The sequence below is a fragment of the Xenopus tropicalis genome, chromosome 1, assembly GCF_000004195.4.
Source record: "Xenopus tropicalis strain Nigerian chromosome 1, UCB_Xtro_10.0, whole genome shotgun sequence".
NCBI lineage: Eukaryota > Metazoa > Chordata > Amphibia > Anura > Pipidae > Xenopus > Xenopus tropicalis.
Genome location: NC_030677.2, coordinates 138677494 through 138694657, shown reverse-complemented (window position 1 = coordinate 138694657; position 17164 = coordinate 138677494). Strand labels below are relative to the sequence as shown.

Sequence of the window (17164 nt, the reverse complement as noted above, 5' to 3'; positions counted from 1 at the left end):
AGTGCATACCCTGGGGTACCAGTATGCAGTGCCCACTTTGTGTTTAATAACTCAGAATACAAAGCAGCATTATTGGGCAATCATTGTTGGGGGTGGGCTAGACAGCATTATGTGCTTATTCCCCTGGTGCAGGGCCCAATAGGTCCAATTGGCCTAAGGCCGGCCCTGCCTCCCACATCCTCCAAACTTCCTGCTCCTTTTTTCTGTTGCTGAAGGAAAAAATATGTATAGAATATTTTGGAGCTTTTGCAATATTTTAAAAATGAAATGTGGCTGTGATGTTATACACCATATGGCAATTAGGGAGTTGTAGGTGTGGCATTACATTTTGCACTTGCATGATATAGTCATGTAGTCTGAAACTGGAGTACAGACTGGGATAGAGACATCACTAGTTTATTTATACATTGCTGTTAATGTCAGATTGTACTGTTAAAGAATGTAAAACTGCATCTTATTGTTTCTTCAAATTCTCACATGAATGCATATTTTCATGAATATTTTATACAGATGAGTTTCACAAAGTGATGTGTCGTACAACTAGGCACCAGCGCAGTAACCATTAGCAACAAATCAAAGGTTTTGTTTTATTATTTTGCCTGCAGTGGACTGGTCAATAATAGTTTGTTATAGGTTACTGAACTTGTGCAATATTGTCCATTGTTAATGAGCCCCAGTATGAGTCAGGTATCTAAGGCAGGGCAACAGTCAAAAAGGAATGCTGCATATTCTGTTTTCACTTAATGAGACACAATCAGATCAGCCGATTGCATCCAATGGAATGTATTCGAATCATGATTTCATGGGTTTAAATGTGATTTGCTGTATCTGCTGTTACAGCATGCTGTACTCCACATTCAACGTCCTCTTTTGAACTAAAGCCCACCACCCCTTAGATTTGTAGGCTTGTGCTGGATTAAACAGTGATTTTGCATTAAAAACTATTTTTTTTTTTTTTGCCTTTCCCTTGATATATTTGACCGCAAAAGAATTCTAAAGCGTATAATGCCGAAAACATGAGTGCTTATGTTTATTTACATTGATATAGTAATGCAATGCAGATGCAGCAGCCTAACTGATTAATGTTGCCATTAGCAGCAGCTTGTTCCTTGGCAGCCTTTTATTATTATTTGTACACATATGCTATTTGGTTGCCATGCTACATCACTCAAAATACCTTCAGTGGTTTGTGAAGGTAAATTATTTACTTTGTCATTTTCTGTAAAATTATTCAGTGTCCATTTAATTTTCTCAACAATTTTGCATTTTCTGCATACAGAATACTAACCAGAAGGGCTGTAGTTTATAGATTTTTTTGTCCAACCAATGTATATGTACATTATGCTTTATAATATGGATTGTTAAGATAGCATTTGGAGTATTCTGTTATTCATACACGCCTTAATTTTTTTGTTTCCCATTTGTATGAGACCAAATGTATTATTACAAACCTTGCTAGCCATAGTCTCAGGGTTGGTGCCACAGCGTTTTTTACCAACCACATTACCCTCCTAGTTTGTTTTAAGCATTGTACCAGCCAGTATGGCGTTGTTATATTTGTATGGCAGCACAGCCTTCCTGGGTCTGTCTGCCTAGAAGGGAAAATAAATGAAGAAAAAAATCCAGAGAAACATTCTGCTCCTCTGTGCAAGAAATGTGAAGCTAGGACAGAGTTCACATTTCAGCATGACATTAACTAGAATTACATAGTCAAAGCTGCACTGAATTCTCCAAGGTATATAAAGGTTTATGTTCATGAATGGTTCATTTAGAGCCCTGGCATCCATCCAACTGATAATTTGTGCTTCTTAGCCCCAAAGAACCTGACAGAGCATTTGTGGCTTTTTTAAAGGAAATTGGCCACATGCCTTTCAATTCAGACCAAGTCTTGCGCTACCGTACTTGCCTGCAATTGTGCATTCCACCAAGCCATCTTGTCTTATGCAAGGCACTGTCACACAACCAGAAAAAGAGGTCAGGCTTACTGGTGTTTAATATGGTTCGCAAACATGGTTGTGTATAAAGGGACATGGATATGTAGAGGTGTGACCATGGCCCTGGAAAAAAAATAGATTTTATGTCTTAAAAACCATGTGTAAAATGAAGTAGTAATTATACCACTTTTGTGCTTTCATAAGCATAATCTTGTTCAAGAGAAGCTATGTCATGCTTTGTGATATACGAACTATCTTTAGGGCAAGGGCACACGGAGTGGTTTGTGTGCTTCTCTCAGCCTACATTGTTCCGCTTCCCTACAGTGTTGCATGTGCCAGCACTGAAAACTACCACTTCAGCCTCAGTGCAAGCAGGGCAGTACATAGGTTAGCCCGAAAAACAAGAAAGCAAACATTTTCTGTCTAGCCTACACTCCTCTCTGCTGCATGTGTCTGCACTGAGGCAGATGCTGTAGTTTACAGCGCAGGCACACGTATCAACATATGGAAGCCAATCAGCTTAATCTGCTGAAGGTAAAACGCAGGCTGAGAGAAGTGAACAAACCGCTCCATGTGCATTGCCCATGCCCTAATAGAAAGAATAATTAAAGGTAATTTACTTTTGAAATTTCTAAAATATGGAAGTTTAGAAAGACATCCAGGCACTAGAAATACATAACAATGATACATAAATATTTCAAAATTATTTGCTGGATGATACATTGCTTTAACTGTGTTGTGGGGTATATGTTACAAATAATATATAAAATGTTGTGATGCTAAGGGCACACTATATGAAGAAGATATTGTGTAAACAGGAACCAGTCTCCATGTAGCAGGAATTTAAAATAAATATTCATATATTCTGTAGCCGAACTGTATGGGGAGTGTATGGGAGTGCACCAGTGTATCAGCATGGTGCTGAAAAGTCTCCCACCCTTTGAAATTCTACCTACCGTATATACTCGAGTATAAGCAGATCCGAGTATAAACCTAGGGTGGGAAATGCAGCAGCTACTTCTAAGTTTCAATAATCAAAATAAATACCAATAAAATGACATTAATTGAGCCATCAGTGGGGTATATATTATGAAATATTTATTTCAAAGAAAAACAATTAATTTCAAATTAGAGAATAAAAGCATGTGTGGAATGTAGTGAAACTGATTTATTTTGTCCCCAGAGCTCAGTAAATGTCACTAGAACTTTAATTATAACTTTAGTAATAATAATTCAGCTAATTGTATTTTCCAAGTACCTTGAAACTGCAGGGGCACACTTCCGCCCAGGGGCGCAAAAGACACTATTAGTGGGGCTGTTGAGGCTGGTGGGGCTACTGATGCTGGCGGGAATGGGAAGCGCTGGCAGGGGGTCCCAGGAGAGAAGCGTGCATGTAGGGGGGGAGGGCGCGTGAAGTCACTTCCGCCCAGACGCGCAGAAAAGCGCACTCTTAGGTAGCCTGGTGGGAACGGGAATGTTAATCGCTATCACTGGCAGAGGCTTGTACAGGTGAGATCTTTCTGAAAACCTGCTTGATTTCCGACTCGAGTATAAGCCGAGGGTGAATTTTTACAGGACATTTTTGGTGCTGAAAAACTTGGCTTATACTCGAGTATATACGGTATGTGAAAATAAGAGCATGGCTGAAGAAGTTTGCTATTGCTATAAGGTATGTTGTGACAAAAAAGTATGTACAGTAAAATCAGTTTTATTTTATACCCTCTATTTCTGTAGGTTAAAAAACACCCTGCTTTCATTGTAATGTATTTGTGGTGGTTACATGTAACATGTTACATAATCTCTCTGTAGTCACAAGAGAAAACTATTCAAAGTAAAAACTCTTAAGGTGCATTGTCCAGATACTAAACCCTGAACTGGCAGCTGAGAGGGGCATGCATTTACAATCAAAACCTGTAATAAGGGAAAGGCATATATTTGTACAACAAATGCTTCAGCTTTTGCCGTAAATGATCTTTATGGTCAGCTCTTCATAAATCAAAACTATTCAACAGTAATGTTTGTCAAGAGGGCAATTTTTTTGTTTGCATATCTTTTAGCACATCTGTTTATAGAAAAACAGAAAGTTGCTGATATATTTTCTCCTTTTTTTGCTTATAGCCTCATTTACTCTGCCTTGTTTACTCTAATATTAAGTTTTAAAGAAAATTGTATTGTTTTCTCCTTAACAATCATTAACCAACAAGTCACACAGACTGTGGCAGGAAATCTGCATACTGCACAGAACAGTTCCATTTGTTACTGTCAGAATCCAGAATGCAAGGATATTTCAGTTTGCAATGTTTTAACCTATTGTGAATTGATATCTTGTGATTCACTTATAAAGAAGTGACACAGTGTCTAGAAAACAGTGTAAAACACATTTCCCAAAGAAGAAACATGACTCACAAGGGATATATGGTCCAGTGACTGCATGTCCCTCCAAATGCAGGTTACTGTTTAACAACCTAGGCAAGAAATGCTAACACACGTGAGCTTTCTGCATGCGTTTCTCACCAGATATCATCTGCAACATTTAAATGTTATGTCTGAAACAAACATCAGGAAATTTTACAGAACTCTTATAATGAATAGTAAAAATGTATCTAAAGCAAAAGGACCTTGAGTATTCTCGAAAACATTTCCACCATTCATCTGAAATGGTTATATCAATCTCTCCTATTATGTATCTTACAATGTATGTATATAACAATATCCTCGTAATGAACATTATGTAGCTTAGTGGGTAGGAAGATATTTAGTTGATATACAATTGCTAAGGCACATGCAATAGAGGGACCAATAACACAAAGGCATTTGTTGCTGAATGATAACCATGAAACATAGCTGATCTGTCAGAGGGCAGGTTAGTGATAGACAAGAGCAAGAGGGCTCTAGATGGCAATTTTAAAATAAACTAAGGGGGTATATATGCTGAAATGTCTGCCTAGAAACTTTCAGTAGCTCTGATGTGATGTTGAGCAGGGCTTAGAAGGCTTTAGCAGTGCTGTAGATAGAACAGTAAAACATTTATGTAATTTAAGATAGTATTATTTATGAATGCAGACACTTCCTGTTTATTTTACAAAAATCTATATTTGGCTACCTCTTTTAATCCTATAAAATCAAGCTCTTCAATTTAATTTAGCACCTAGGAACAAACCTCACATCTTACTGAGCCAAAATGGAATATATGCTTTATTGCTGCTAAATAAAAACTGTGCTAGCCTATGATGGTTACCCAACAGTCACACACCTGATGTATGGCTAATAATGCTGTAGCAAATCTTCTGACTTCAGGCAATTGTAATTGCTCTCTGCATGCGGTTAAAGAAGTGCATATATTAGTATGATAAGCATACACATGTGACATGGTGTCACCTGTCCAAGTCAGGTGAAAATTCTGTCTACATTCAACATTCTGAACCATTAGATTAATAAAAACAGCAAATGTGGTTTCAGAACTCTTTAAAATGTTCTCTATTTTTATATGAATGTGACCAAAAACATCATCTGATTTTCAAACAACTCCAAAAAGTAGATGAAGAAACCTAGTGAAACAAATAAAACTAAAATTATTATATTTGGTCATGTATTTATTGAAAAAAATAAATAAATGAGCCAATAACATAACTACGCTTGACAAAAGTAAGTAAATTGTGCTCTCAGTATTTGGTGTGACCCCCCTTGTGCAGCAATAACTGCAACTAAACATTTGCGGTAACTGTTGATCAATCCTGCACATTGATTTAATGAATTTTAGCCCGTTCCTCCATATAGAACAGCTTTCCACAAAATTTCAGTTGGATTAAGGTCAGGACTTTGACTTGGCCATTCCAGAACATTCACTTAATTCTTCTTTAACCATTCTTTGGTAGAATGACTTGTGTGTTGAGGATCGTTGTCTTGAAGCATGACTGTGTAGACAGTCAACAATATATTTTGGGGAAAGTAATGGCTTTCTCCTTGCTACCCTGCCATACACAGACTATAAGACACCTTGCAGTTGGAGTTATCTTTCATGGTTAACCGCTTCTGGGTAGGGTAACAATTGTCTTGAATTTCTTCCATTTCTACACAATCTGACTGTTGATTGAAAATTTCGTGATTACTGTGAGAACTGACATTGGTTGAGTATTAATTAAGCAATTTTCTCATCCTGTTTGACACAGCCAGCTATTTTCCTGAGGAGTGCTTCTCAATTGCTATCCACTGACTTTCCTTTGGTCCCTTTGCACGCCAGTAACTGATCTTAACTATTAAGGAACTGGTTGGCCATTAGGCAGTGATGCCATGACACTTTATTATGACAGCACTAGAGAGCTAATACCCATCTGAAACAAAATTATATGCAGTAGGCCATTGCACTTTTACAGCCACATACAGTTTATCATTTCAGTAAGCTTTATTACAAGATTGTACTTCTTACTTGTTTGCAAGTTTGCAATGTTTCTGTGCTAAAGTAAAAGTATTTCTGTGTGTAATTTACTAACCTTTCTTTAAATGTGATTGGCTGCAGCATGTGTTACAACTGAATGATTTCAAACACTACTTCCTTTCTAGGCTTAGCATTTTTATGTAATTGTATCTTTTAATTGTTTGAAATAAAACTGTGTGGCTCCACGCCATTACTTATTCCATTGAATAAGCCTATTTGTTAATGTTTTTCCACCTAGCAACTGGTTTGTATAAATTTGACATCAGGCACTTAGGGGCAGATTTATTAAAATGTGTTTTTTTTCTGGCCTTGAGAGTCATATAAACTTGACATGGTATTAATTTGAATTAAAGTTGATCTTTGTAGTATTTATGAAATTTTACGATAATTTTAGTAGGGTTTATTGTCCGAAAAACAACGATTTTTTCGAGCCAAAAAATTCTAAAAACTAAGAAATTTGTGAAATTTAAATGGCCGTTCATTTCCTCTTTATTTTTCCCAAACAGTAATTGCTCCAGCAGCATTGGAGCTCATTCTTGGAAAACTCGAACATTTCTAATATTTGAAGCCTTCCATAGAACTTAATGGTATTACACAGATCAAACCTGCCAATTTTTTTTCCTAGAAAGAGTAAACTAGACATTAAAAAATCTTAATTTATAGAACTAATTTTTTTCGGGAAAATTTCTGAAAAACTAACATTTTTCGAGAAACCATATCAGAATAAGCAAGTACTGGCAAAAACTCATTTGTAAACCTCGAAAATATCTAGAAGTTAAAAAAAAATCTACTTTTTCTCAAAATTGCTTAGTAAATGTGCCCCTTAATCTTACCTCTGGTGTTTTGTTGATAAACTTAGTATCGAATTATATGAATTTACTGGATGCTAGAATGTATGCATATCATATGAAGGGTGAAGAAATTTAATCCGCATTTTACACAGTGATTAAGTTCCAGTCAGCAGTCTCACTGCAAGAAGTGTGAATGTTTTCCCCGTGTCTTTGTACGCTCCTCTTTGTACTACGATTTCTTCCCACATTCCAAAAACATACCAGCAGGTTAATTGGCTCCTGAAAAAAATTGTCCACAGTATATGTGATTATGATAGGGAGTGCTGCAGAATATGCCTGCTCCATATAAATTAAGGATGATAATAATCATAATAAAAATGAAGGGTGTTTTACAGCCTTAGGTGGCGGGATGTTTATAGCTTCATCATGTGAAGTGCTGGCTCTTGCATTCTGGGAAAAAAACACTGCATTTTGAAAAAGAAACATAGCAATTGTGCTTGAAATTGCTCACTGCATCCGTGGATGTAAATAAGCCCTTATATCACTGAGGGGCTGGGAAATTGCTTGCACAATCCTTTTAATTTTTAAATACCTGGATTCATTTGAGATTCTGTTTGGATTCTCAGACTGAGAATGAGCCAGATTGGTTTGAAATGTTGGAGGAAGTTTGCTACTAATATAGTAAAGGCAGTGGTTGTCGTAGAGCCTGTGCCCTTTACATTACTGTGGTCTAATTCTTTTCAATGCTGTTGAAATGTGCTCACACAATAAGCATACAATACATTAATTGAATATACTGGACTGGAATGTCTCTCATTTCTTTAGAATAGGTTGTTGCAAATATATATTAGCTCTGCTTTGGAATCAGCAAATACAACGTTTCAGTAAATGCTTCACTATACTTCAGTCTAGAGCCATGTTGTTAATTTCACTTTGGAGGTTAGATCTTGACTTGTTTGAGCTTATGTTTCCTCATAAACAGGGTGGCCTGCTGGGGCTGGCTGGCAACATAAATCTTTTATCTTATTGTAGTTATTTATTTAATAGCATTTTAAATGAATTTATATATGGTTTAAAACCTTTATTAATAAACAGCCATGGCCTTTTTCTCCACCAAGTTTAGTGTCTTCCTTTTTTTTCTTGGGGGTGGTGCAGGCTACTACTCCCATGCTTCGAGGGTGGCCTTTGTGTATTGCACTGCAGGAGCATTCACTTTGTAAGCCAGTGTGCACGTTTCTTCTTGGTGATAACCACCAGTTAGCCTGACAAATATGGGAAGCTTACTGAATTTTTGAAATTTTGCAGTGATGAGGTTGTGAAAGGGAACCTGTGCAGGGCTCCTGACACTTAAAAATGGAGGGGGGTGCTCTAAAGAATAAAGAGACCTATAAACACCCATACATATGCAATTAAAAAACTGTTATAGTCGCTCAAATAACCTATGCTTTTTAAAAACAACTGTTGATGGCAACCTACAAATGTACTGACTGTATTTGTGTACATCTGAGCTAAACCCATAATAAGAAAAACCTTGCATGTGGATTTTGAAGCCACGTGACCCGTTTTGCTGATCGAAGCACTTATTCACTTTATTGAGAATGTGGTTTGGATGCTAAAGTGGAGTTACTGACACTAAAAGAGAAAACATTTCCTGTTATTTCTAGTTGTATTGCATGTTTTTGTTTTTCTGCTTTGTAGTTTGACTTAATCTGTGTAGCATATTCTCTCTTTGTCCTTTAATGTCTACTGCTATGTAATTATTATCTCATAAATCATTGGTAGCAGTCACAAATTCAATGGAAGCAACTCAAGGATCAAGTATAAGCAAATTTTGTATTCCAGCTTTTTACAACTAATAATACTAACATATATATATATATATATCAGTAGAAAAAGTGAAGCTTGTGGTCTGTGGTTACATTTATAGCAATATCTAGACACGTATTTAGGGAAAAGGGTTGCTGAAATATCAGATAGACCCGCATTTCCTGCCACTATTCTTTGGGTGTGAAGATAACATCTTAATATCTACAAAAATGAATTACTAATATAAACTATTCCATGCAAGGTGTGAAGATCACTTTTTTTTTTTTGTAAGCAAACTTCCGTTACTAATTATATTCTGGTATCAAGCCTACTTTAGCCGCCTTATCTAAACTATCACTCCAAGCATTCAACTGTGCATGGGTGTGACATCCTTATACAGGTATGGTTTCAATTATACATAAACCCAGTATGCAGAAATCTCTGAATTATGGCAGGCTATCTCCCTCAGATTCTCCACAGATTAAACAAATAAATCATTTACTTTTTATCTGTGACAATTAATAGTACATTGTACTCTACTTTTGCATAAATCCTTGCAGGTAACAGTCCTATAAAGTTTATTTAAAGTTAAAAATGTTTTTAAGGTATGGTGATTCAAATTATGGAAAAATCCTATATGCGAAAAACCCCTTATCTGAAAAACCCCAGGCTTTACTTACAGAGTGTTCTTCAAGAACTTTAGCATATTTACTGATTATCCAGCAATTTTAAAGGACATGTAAAGCCTACAGTTTCCTACAATGTATATAAGTTGGGCACATCTCCCCCACTCAAACGGCCTCATTTGTACTGCATATATTCCCTTTATTTGCCAGTTCCATCACATTTTTCTAAAACAGATCATCACCTTTACATTTGCAAACACCACATGTGGTGTAAAGTAAATGCAATCAACAATGCAGGCTTACACAGGCAGAATTTGCTTTGATAAAATGTCTGGCTTGGATTGAGCACTGTAATGGTTGAGCTGAGCTTAGGAGAGGAAGCTAAGAAAAAAAACCCAATAGCAGACAGCTAGAGCAGAGTTTCTATAGGAACCAGGAATGCCCTCTCTTCATTGGCTGCTTGACTGGAGGACTTGCTTAGTAATCTGACCTGAGAAGAACTGAGTGTGCTCAGTAGCTAGCCGGCAATGTAAATTCTTGACTTGGGGGTGGGGACCGAGTGGGTTAAAATGATTAAAGAGGCTGTTCACTAATACCATTTTTGTGGATGGGGGGTTTACAAGTCATTAAAGCAACTGTTCCTTTAGTATTTCACCGTTTTTGTCCTTGCTGACATTGCTCCTTTTCATTTCTGCAGTTTTTCCTTGCTCACAGCAGTTACTTGCAGAAGGTACAAAATAAATACATTTTTTAGGGATGCACCAAATCCAGGATTTCTTTTGGGAGTTTGCCTGCCATTTGGTTTTAGAGGAATCTATATTGTTCAGCTGAACTAAATCCAAACCCCTAAAATCATGGGATTTTAAAGCTTTGGACAAAGGAAAAAAAATAAATTCTTTTCATAGATATGATGATTTGATAAATTTACAGTTAAATGTGAACATACAATTAGGATCTGGTTTATTATTCGTTGTTGACATAATTTGTTGTGGAGGATTCAGCGTTTGGCCAAATCCATAATTACGGGTTTGTTATATCTCTAATTTATAATTATTGATATTACAGGACAATTAAATAAGTCCAGAGAACTACATTCATTTTTCTATACTTAAAAGGCCAGCCCCATTAAAATGAAAGATCGCCACGCACATAGCAGTTGAGCTTCGGTAAAGACAAATGTCTTTTGTTTTCAGCCTTTTTCCACAACTGTTTTCACCTTTTCCTAAGGCGAACTCCCATCTTAGGTCTTCAAAATATATCTGTGTGGAAAAATAATTCCCATTTGTTTTTCTTCTGATTGTATAACTCATATCAGTGTGTATGTTCAGTGTCTATTAAAATATAATGGTTCTGAGGCTAAATGGGCAAGCACCTGCAGATACCTGTGAAGTAAAAAGCCATGACACTTTCAGCAAAGAAGGCCTTTTTGCAAGAAGGGCAAACAGATAATTCATATATCAGCATGGATGAAGATTGACTATTGAATTGTTCTTCTCATCATTTTTTTTTACATTGACTTTACTGTTATTTTTTTTCAGCTGGTTGCTGAGGGTGGATATTGTTTAAGAATGGGATGCAAGCTGTTTGTGAAATGGGCATACTTATCCAGATGGATTGCATTTTTAGCTCCATAATAATGATTTTTGTTGTTGTTATAATTTTAAAAGTCTAAAAGCAGCATCTTGTTTCAGGGTGTGAAAATATATTTTAAATATAAAACCTAGGTGATGACAATGTAAACTGTATCTTCTTTAACTGTTCAGTATGCTAATTCTCATAAAACAACGGAGGTCCCTTCTGCAAGGTGCTGCAGTATAGCACATAGTTTAATTCACTTCCTTTTGAAGGAAATTATTATAGTCTCACATAATGTAAAAGGACTACTAAGGGATCGGTAGTGGCCAGATATTATCAAAGACTTCATTGATAAGATAATAATAATAATAAGATATTATTGCCGTCCAAGAAACACACCTTTTGGAGGGCTCTCCATTCCCATATTTACACAATGCTATTCACAAGTTTATTACACAACATTTGGCTCCAAACGTAGGGGGTGGCCTTTTACATCAGCCTTAGAATTCAAGTAACAAGGTGGACAAAGATGTAGAAAGCCAATATATTATGTTGCAAGGTACTTTACTGGGTAATTAATACAATGCCTATGTCTGTCTATCTTAAGAGCCTTAATTGCACAGATCGGGAACATAGCATGTGCAACCATAATAATAGGTGGCTTTAATTTGGTAATGTCTGCTACCTTAGCTCTTCTGTAAGAACACTAATTCCTAGACCTCCCACAGCCTTTACAAATCCCCTCAAATCATGGGCCCTAGTTGACATCTAGAAGGCACTACACCCCACAGACAGAAACTATACTTTCTTCTCCCAACTGAACAAAAGCATACTCCTGCATTGATTATTTTTTTGCACCAACTCCAATGCTCTCTAATTACAGAGTCAGTCGTTTGGTCACATCGTGCAGCTATAACAATATCAGTCCAATACAAACCAAAGGTAGGCCCAAGAAATAATTGGCACCTCAATGAATCTTTCAGCCCCCATAATGATAGATATTTGCCTAGCTTTATTAGCTTTTCCCAGAAAGGCGTTAAATAAGCCTCAAAACAAACTCTGGACTCAAATTATAGGAGTAGCTAAAATTAATCTGGCCAAACATTGGCTACAAAGTACTACCGTATCAAAACTCATAATTGGGAAAATAAACACGATACATAATCATTTGTACCTGACAGCTTTATTGACGGATCAGATTGATAAACATACTGAAATATGGTTGCCATGGAATACATACTGTAAATCAATATAATAGAAAGTGTTCTATCTGGGAGGAAAAACAACTATACCAGTTGCTTGTTATTTGTGTTTTTTTTTTTTCATTTTATTTGAAAAACCCTGTACTAACATTCCTCATCCCCCATATTGTAGTAAGCTAGCGACAAGTCCAAAAGGGTCCATATGAGACAAGTAAATAAAGTGTGATCTAGTGTACATGGAAGCTTAAAAAGAAAAAGGCTTAATGAATGAAAATGTAATTCCAAGTGCCTTTATAATATATATTAATGACAGATGACAGTGTTTATAAAATTGTAAAAAAAAAAAAAAGTATCTTGTACTTTGGTATATTTTTTATCGATTGTTAACACATATTTATTAAATACTACATACAGTGGCTTGCAAAAGTATTCGGCCCCCATGAACTTTTCCACATTTTGTCACATTACAGCCACAAACATGAATCAATTTTATTGGAATTCCACGTGAAAGACCAATACAAAGTGGTGTACACGTGAGAAGTGGAACGAAAATCATACATGATTCCAAACATTTTTTACAAATAAATAACTGCAAAGTGGGGTGTGCGTAATTATTCAGCCCCCTGAGTCAATACTTTGTAGAACCACCTTTTGCTGCAATTACAGCTGCCAGTCTTTTAGGGTATGTCTCTACCAGCTTTGCACATCTAGAGACTGAAATCCTTGCCCATTCTTCTTTGCAAAACAGCTCCAGCTCAGTCAGATTAGATGGACAGCGTTTGTGAACAGCAGTTTTCAGATCTTGCCACAGATTCTCGATTGGATTTAGATCTGGACTTTGACTGGGTCATTCTAACACATGGATATGTTTTGTTTTAAACCATTCCATTGTTGCCCTGGCTTTATGTTTAGGGTCGTTGTCCTGCTGGAAGGTGAACCTTCGCCCCAGTCTCAAGTCTTTTGCAGACTCCAAGAGGTTTTCTTCCAAGATTGCCCTGTATTTGGCTCCATCAATCTTACTATCAACTCTGAGCAGCTTCCCTGTCCCTGCTGAAGAGAAGCACCCCCAGAGCATGATGCTGCCACCACCATATTTGACAGTGGGGATGGTGTGTTCAGAGTGATGTGCAGTGTTAGTTTTCCGCCACACATAGCGTTTTGCATTTTGGCCAAAAAGTTCCATTTTGGTCTCATCTGACCAGAGCACCTTCTTCCACCTGTTTGCTGTGTCCCCCACATGGGACTTCTTATGGTTTTCTGTTAACAATGGCTTTCTTCTTGCCACTCTGCCATAAAGGCCAACTTTGTGCAGTGCACAACTAATAGTTGTCCTATGGACAGATTCCCCCACCTGAGCTGTAGATCTCTGTAGCTCGTCCAGAGTCACCATGGGCTTCTTGGCTGCATTTCTGATCAGCGCTCTCCTTGTTCGGCCTGTGAGTTTAGGTGGACGGCCTTGTCTTGGTAGGTTTACAGTTGTGCCATACTCCTTCCATTTCTGAATGATCGCTTGAACAGTGCTCCGTGGGATGTTCAAGGCTTTGGAAATCTTTTTGTAGCCTAAGCCTGCTTTACATTTCTCAATAACTTTATCCCTGACCTGTGTGGTGTGTTATTGGGACTTCATGGTGTTGTTGCTCCCAATATTCTCTTAGACAACCTCTGAGGCCGTCACAGAGCAGCTGTATTTGTACTGACATTAGATTACACACAGGTGCACTCTATTTAGTCATTAGCACTCATAAGGCAATGTCTATGGGCAACTGACTGCACTCAGACCAAAGGGGGCTGAATAATTACGCACACCCCACTTTGCAGTTATTTATTTGTAAAAATATGTTTGGAATCATGTATGATTTTCGTTCCACTTCTCACGTGTACACCACTTTGTATTGGTCTTTCACGTGGAATTCCAATAAAATTGATTCATGTTTGTGGCTGTAATGTGACAAAATGTGGAAAAGCTCAAGGAACTACTTTTGCAAGCCACTGAATCTTGTATTGCTGAACCAGTAGAAGGGTGTATGCACAAAATATACATTGAACATATTACAGGTACACAGAAAATACTGATTGATATAGGAGGTAAAGAGGGCCCTACTCAATCGACATTACAATATATAAGGAAAGATCATGAATTAGTTAAGTGAGCGATATGGCGTTGACTATTTCTTTTAGAAGGTGGTAGTGGTGTATAGTGTATAATATAGGAATGCTTGGCTAGTTGTGGGAAGAAATGTGTATATGAAAAGTAGTATGTAGATTGTTAAAAAATCATAATAGGAGGGTTTGGAAAACTCCAAATTCCATAATTCCTTGCATGTTCTGTAATTAAAAGACCTATAAAGAATGAGAATCATACTACTGTATGGGAAATTAATACCACTTCTACAATGTTGTTTCAGTGTTACTTGTAAACCAGCCTTAATTAAAATTGCTTTCATTGTAAAATTTGGCTTTGCAACATTTTTAGCTAGAGGCTGCAGGATTCCAGACTAATTAATATAAATCTATCTTTTCCCTATTTTTATAGCTAATCTACCAATGCCAACCATTGCTGCCTTGGATGGAGCTGCATTAGGAGGAGGCCTAGAGATGGCTATGGCCTGTGACATCATAGTAGCAGGTAAGCATGTCATATAATATATATAATATATATATATAATATATATCATTTCTTCATGCATTTTAGTAAGAGTCATGAATGAGATCCATCCACTCTCACTGTAAAGATGGGGTGGGTTTTCTAAAGTGATGTTGCTATGGAAATCTAATGGAAACAATTTTTTAAAGGTGGTCATTACATTTTTTGTAATAGTAAACACTTGATGATGGACAAAAATAGTTTAGAATAGTACCTGTATTGTTTCTGCATATTTCAATGTATGTTTTTAACACTATTTAACATAATAATGGGGTGATTTTTGGGTGAATTTATGGCAGGGGAAGATTACTGGCTGCACACATTTTGCCCATATCTGTGGAGAAATTATTACGTGTATTTTATTTATTTTTAAAAGACAAGGAAAACCTAATTTACTGGAGGGTGCCAATATTTTAGGCACCCCCAGTGAATTAGATTGTCAAGTTTTTTTCTCCAGGCTGGTGCTCCTCTTTAGAAAACTTTTCATAATTCTATTGCAGTGCTGCACTACCACCTTACCCTTCTCTCCGAAAGATCTTTTGCGCCTTGGACTTGCACAGTATTGTGAAGTCAGAACTTTTGTTTTAGCTAATTAAACCAAAGTTGTCAATATCCACAATCCCTTTAAAACTTTTTTTTGTATAATATCCTCTTCTGTTTCTGCACTGCACTTTGCACTTTGTGTTTATGGCCTTTAATATTATTATATAGACATTATCTTTATTTTTATTTAAGATTAGAGTTATAGTTAATGCCTTTTTAAAAGGGCAGTATACACTTGTACATATATTTTTTTAACATAAGAAAAATGGAATTTATAATGAAAATACATTCTACATATTCTTTTAATGTAAAAAAAAATCCAATTTTTTCATGTTTACCATAAAGCACTACACAAAATTGTTTTGCGTTTACAATGACTACCTCTCTTGTAGTTAGCTGGGTTAGTCTAAATAGAGATTATGGACTCTGTATAACACCCCCCTTCCTTCACCCCTTTGCATGTAGCTAATTACATGCTAGCTTTGTGTCTGTGATACAGTAGCTGCTTTCAGAACTGTAGTAACTCCTGCTTCCAGTACTGTTCATACCCAGCAGGTTATGTTTAAAGACACTTGTTGAGCATTTTATACATGTCCCTGTTAAAAACCAGACAAAAAAGTACAATGTTCTACTCAGCTGCTTGATGTGTCAAACCTATTTGTTGACAGTGAAATTATATGTAAGGCTGTGAATGTGCCAGTAATTTGTAATGGTCAGAGCTTTTGACCTGGGGGAGTAAAAAGGCAGCTGGAGAATGTACAGATCTTAAAATATTTCTCCTCCCACAGAGCTGTATTTTATAGGAAGCATTTTCATTCCAGGCTTAGATTCTGTATGTTCTCTCCTCACTGTCCTGTGTAGTCTGTGACAACATTTTACTGTTATAAGCAAGTAGATTTAGGAGACTTGTTCTTACTGATCTGATTATTGCATATTTGTCTCTTCTTTTTGGTTAATAGCAGAGTTACTCTCTGACTGAAGGAACTACTGATCTGGAAATACCCAGCGAACCTACTTCCTTTACTTTAAATAATTTGGTCAGAACTCCCCTAAACTCATAATAAGGTTACATATTCAAGTCATCCATCTTCTAACTTCAGGAATATCCAGAACAGGTGTTCACCCAAAATCACACCCTGATTGTGATTCAGGCTTTGCTTCCAGGAATATCAATGTGAGCAAATAAGGAAGCCAGAGCCAGTTGTTATCCTGGATCCCATAGGTTATAGCTAAACAAATGGATACTCCATACTCCCCCTATGGTACCATATGTGCTTGGATAATCTGACCCCTACCATAAATGCTTTCGCAATCTGGCTTCCAGAGGTTTTGATGTCAGAGGCAAAAGTTTACTGCATAAAGCTGCAGAACCTTCATGGACATGGAAAATAGGAAAATAGTGACACACAGATTAAAAATACCAGGAGATCATGTAATTATCTTGCCATATTACATGTATACATATTACATATTACTATGCAAGCTTTCTGTGTACATAATGCCAAGCTGCAGCTCAAAACAACTTTGCCACTTTCAGGGCAATGAAGATTTCACTTTGTTATTTATTTCTCTTAATTAGTTTCGTTTTTTACATCACCACCCTCCATA

General features: G+C 36.7%; 1 protein-coding gene across 1 annotated transcript in view; it reads left to right on the top strand.

The window, feature by feature from the left end:
• The window catches only part of auh (AU RNA binding protein/enoyl-CoA hydratase), a 152853-nt gene that overhangs the window by 54159 nt on the left and 81530 nt on the right, over window positions 1–17164 (top strand). Inside the window, 1 exon segment of the mRNA NM_001126065.1 lies at window positions 14903–14995. Coding sequence (NP_001119537.1) covers window positions 14903–14995 — 93 coding nt within the window.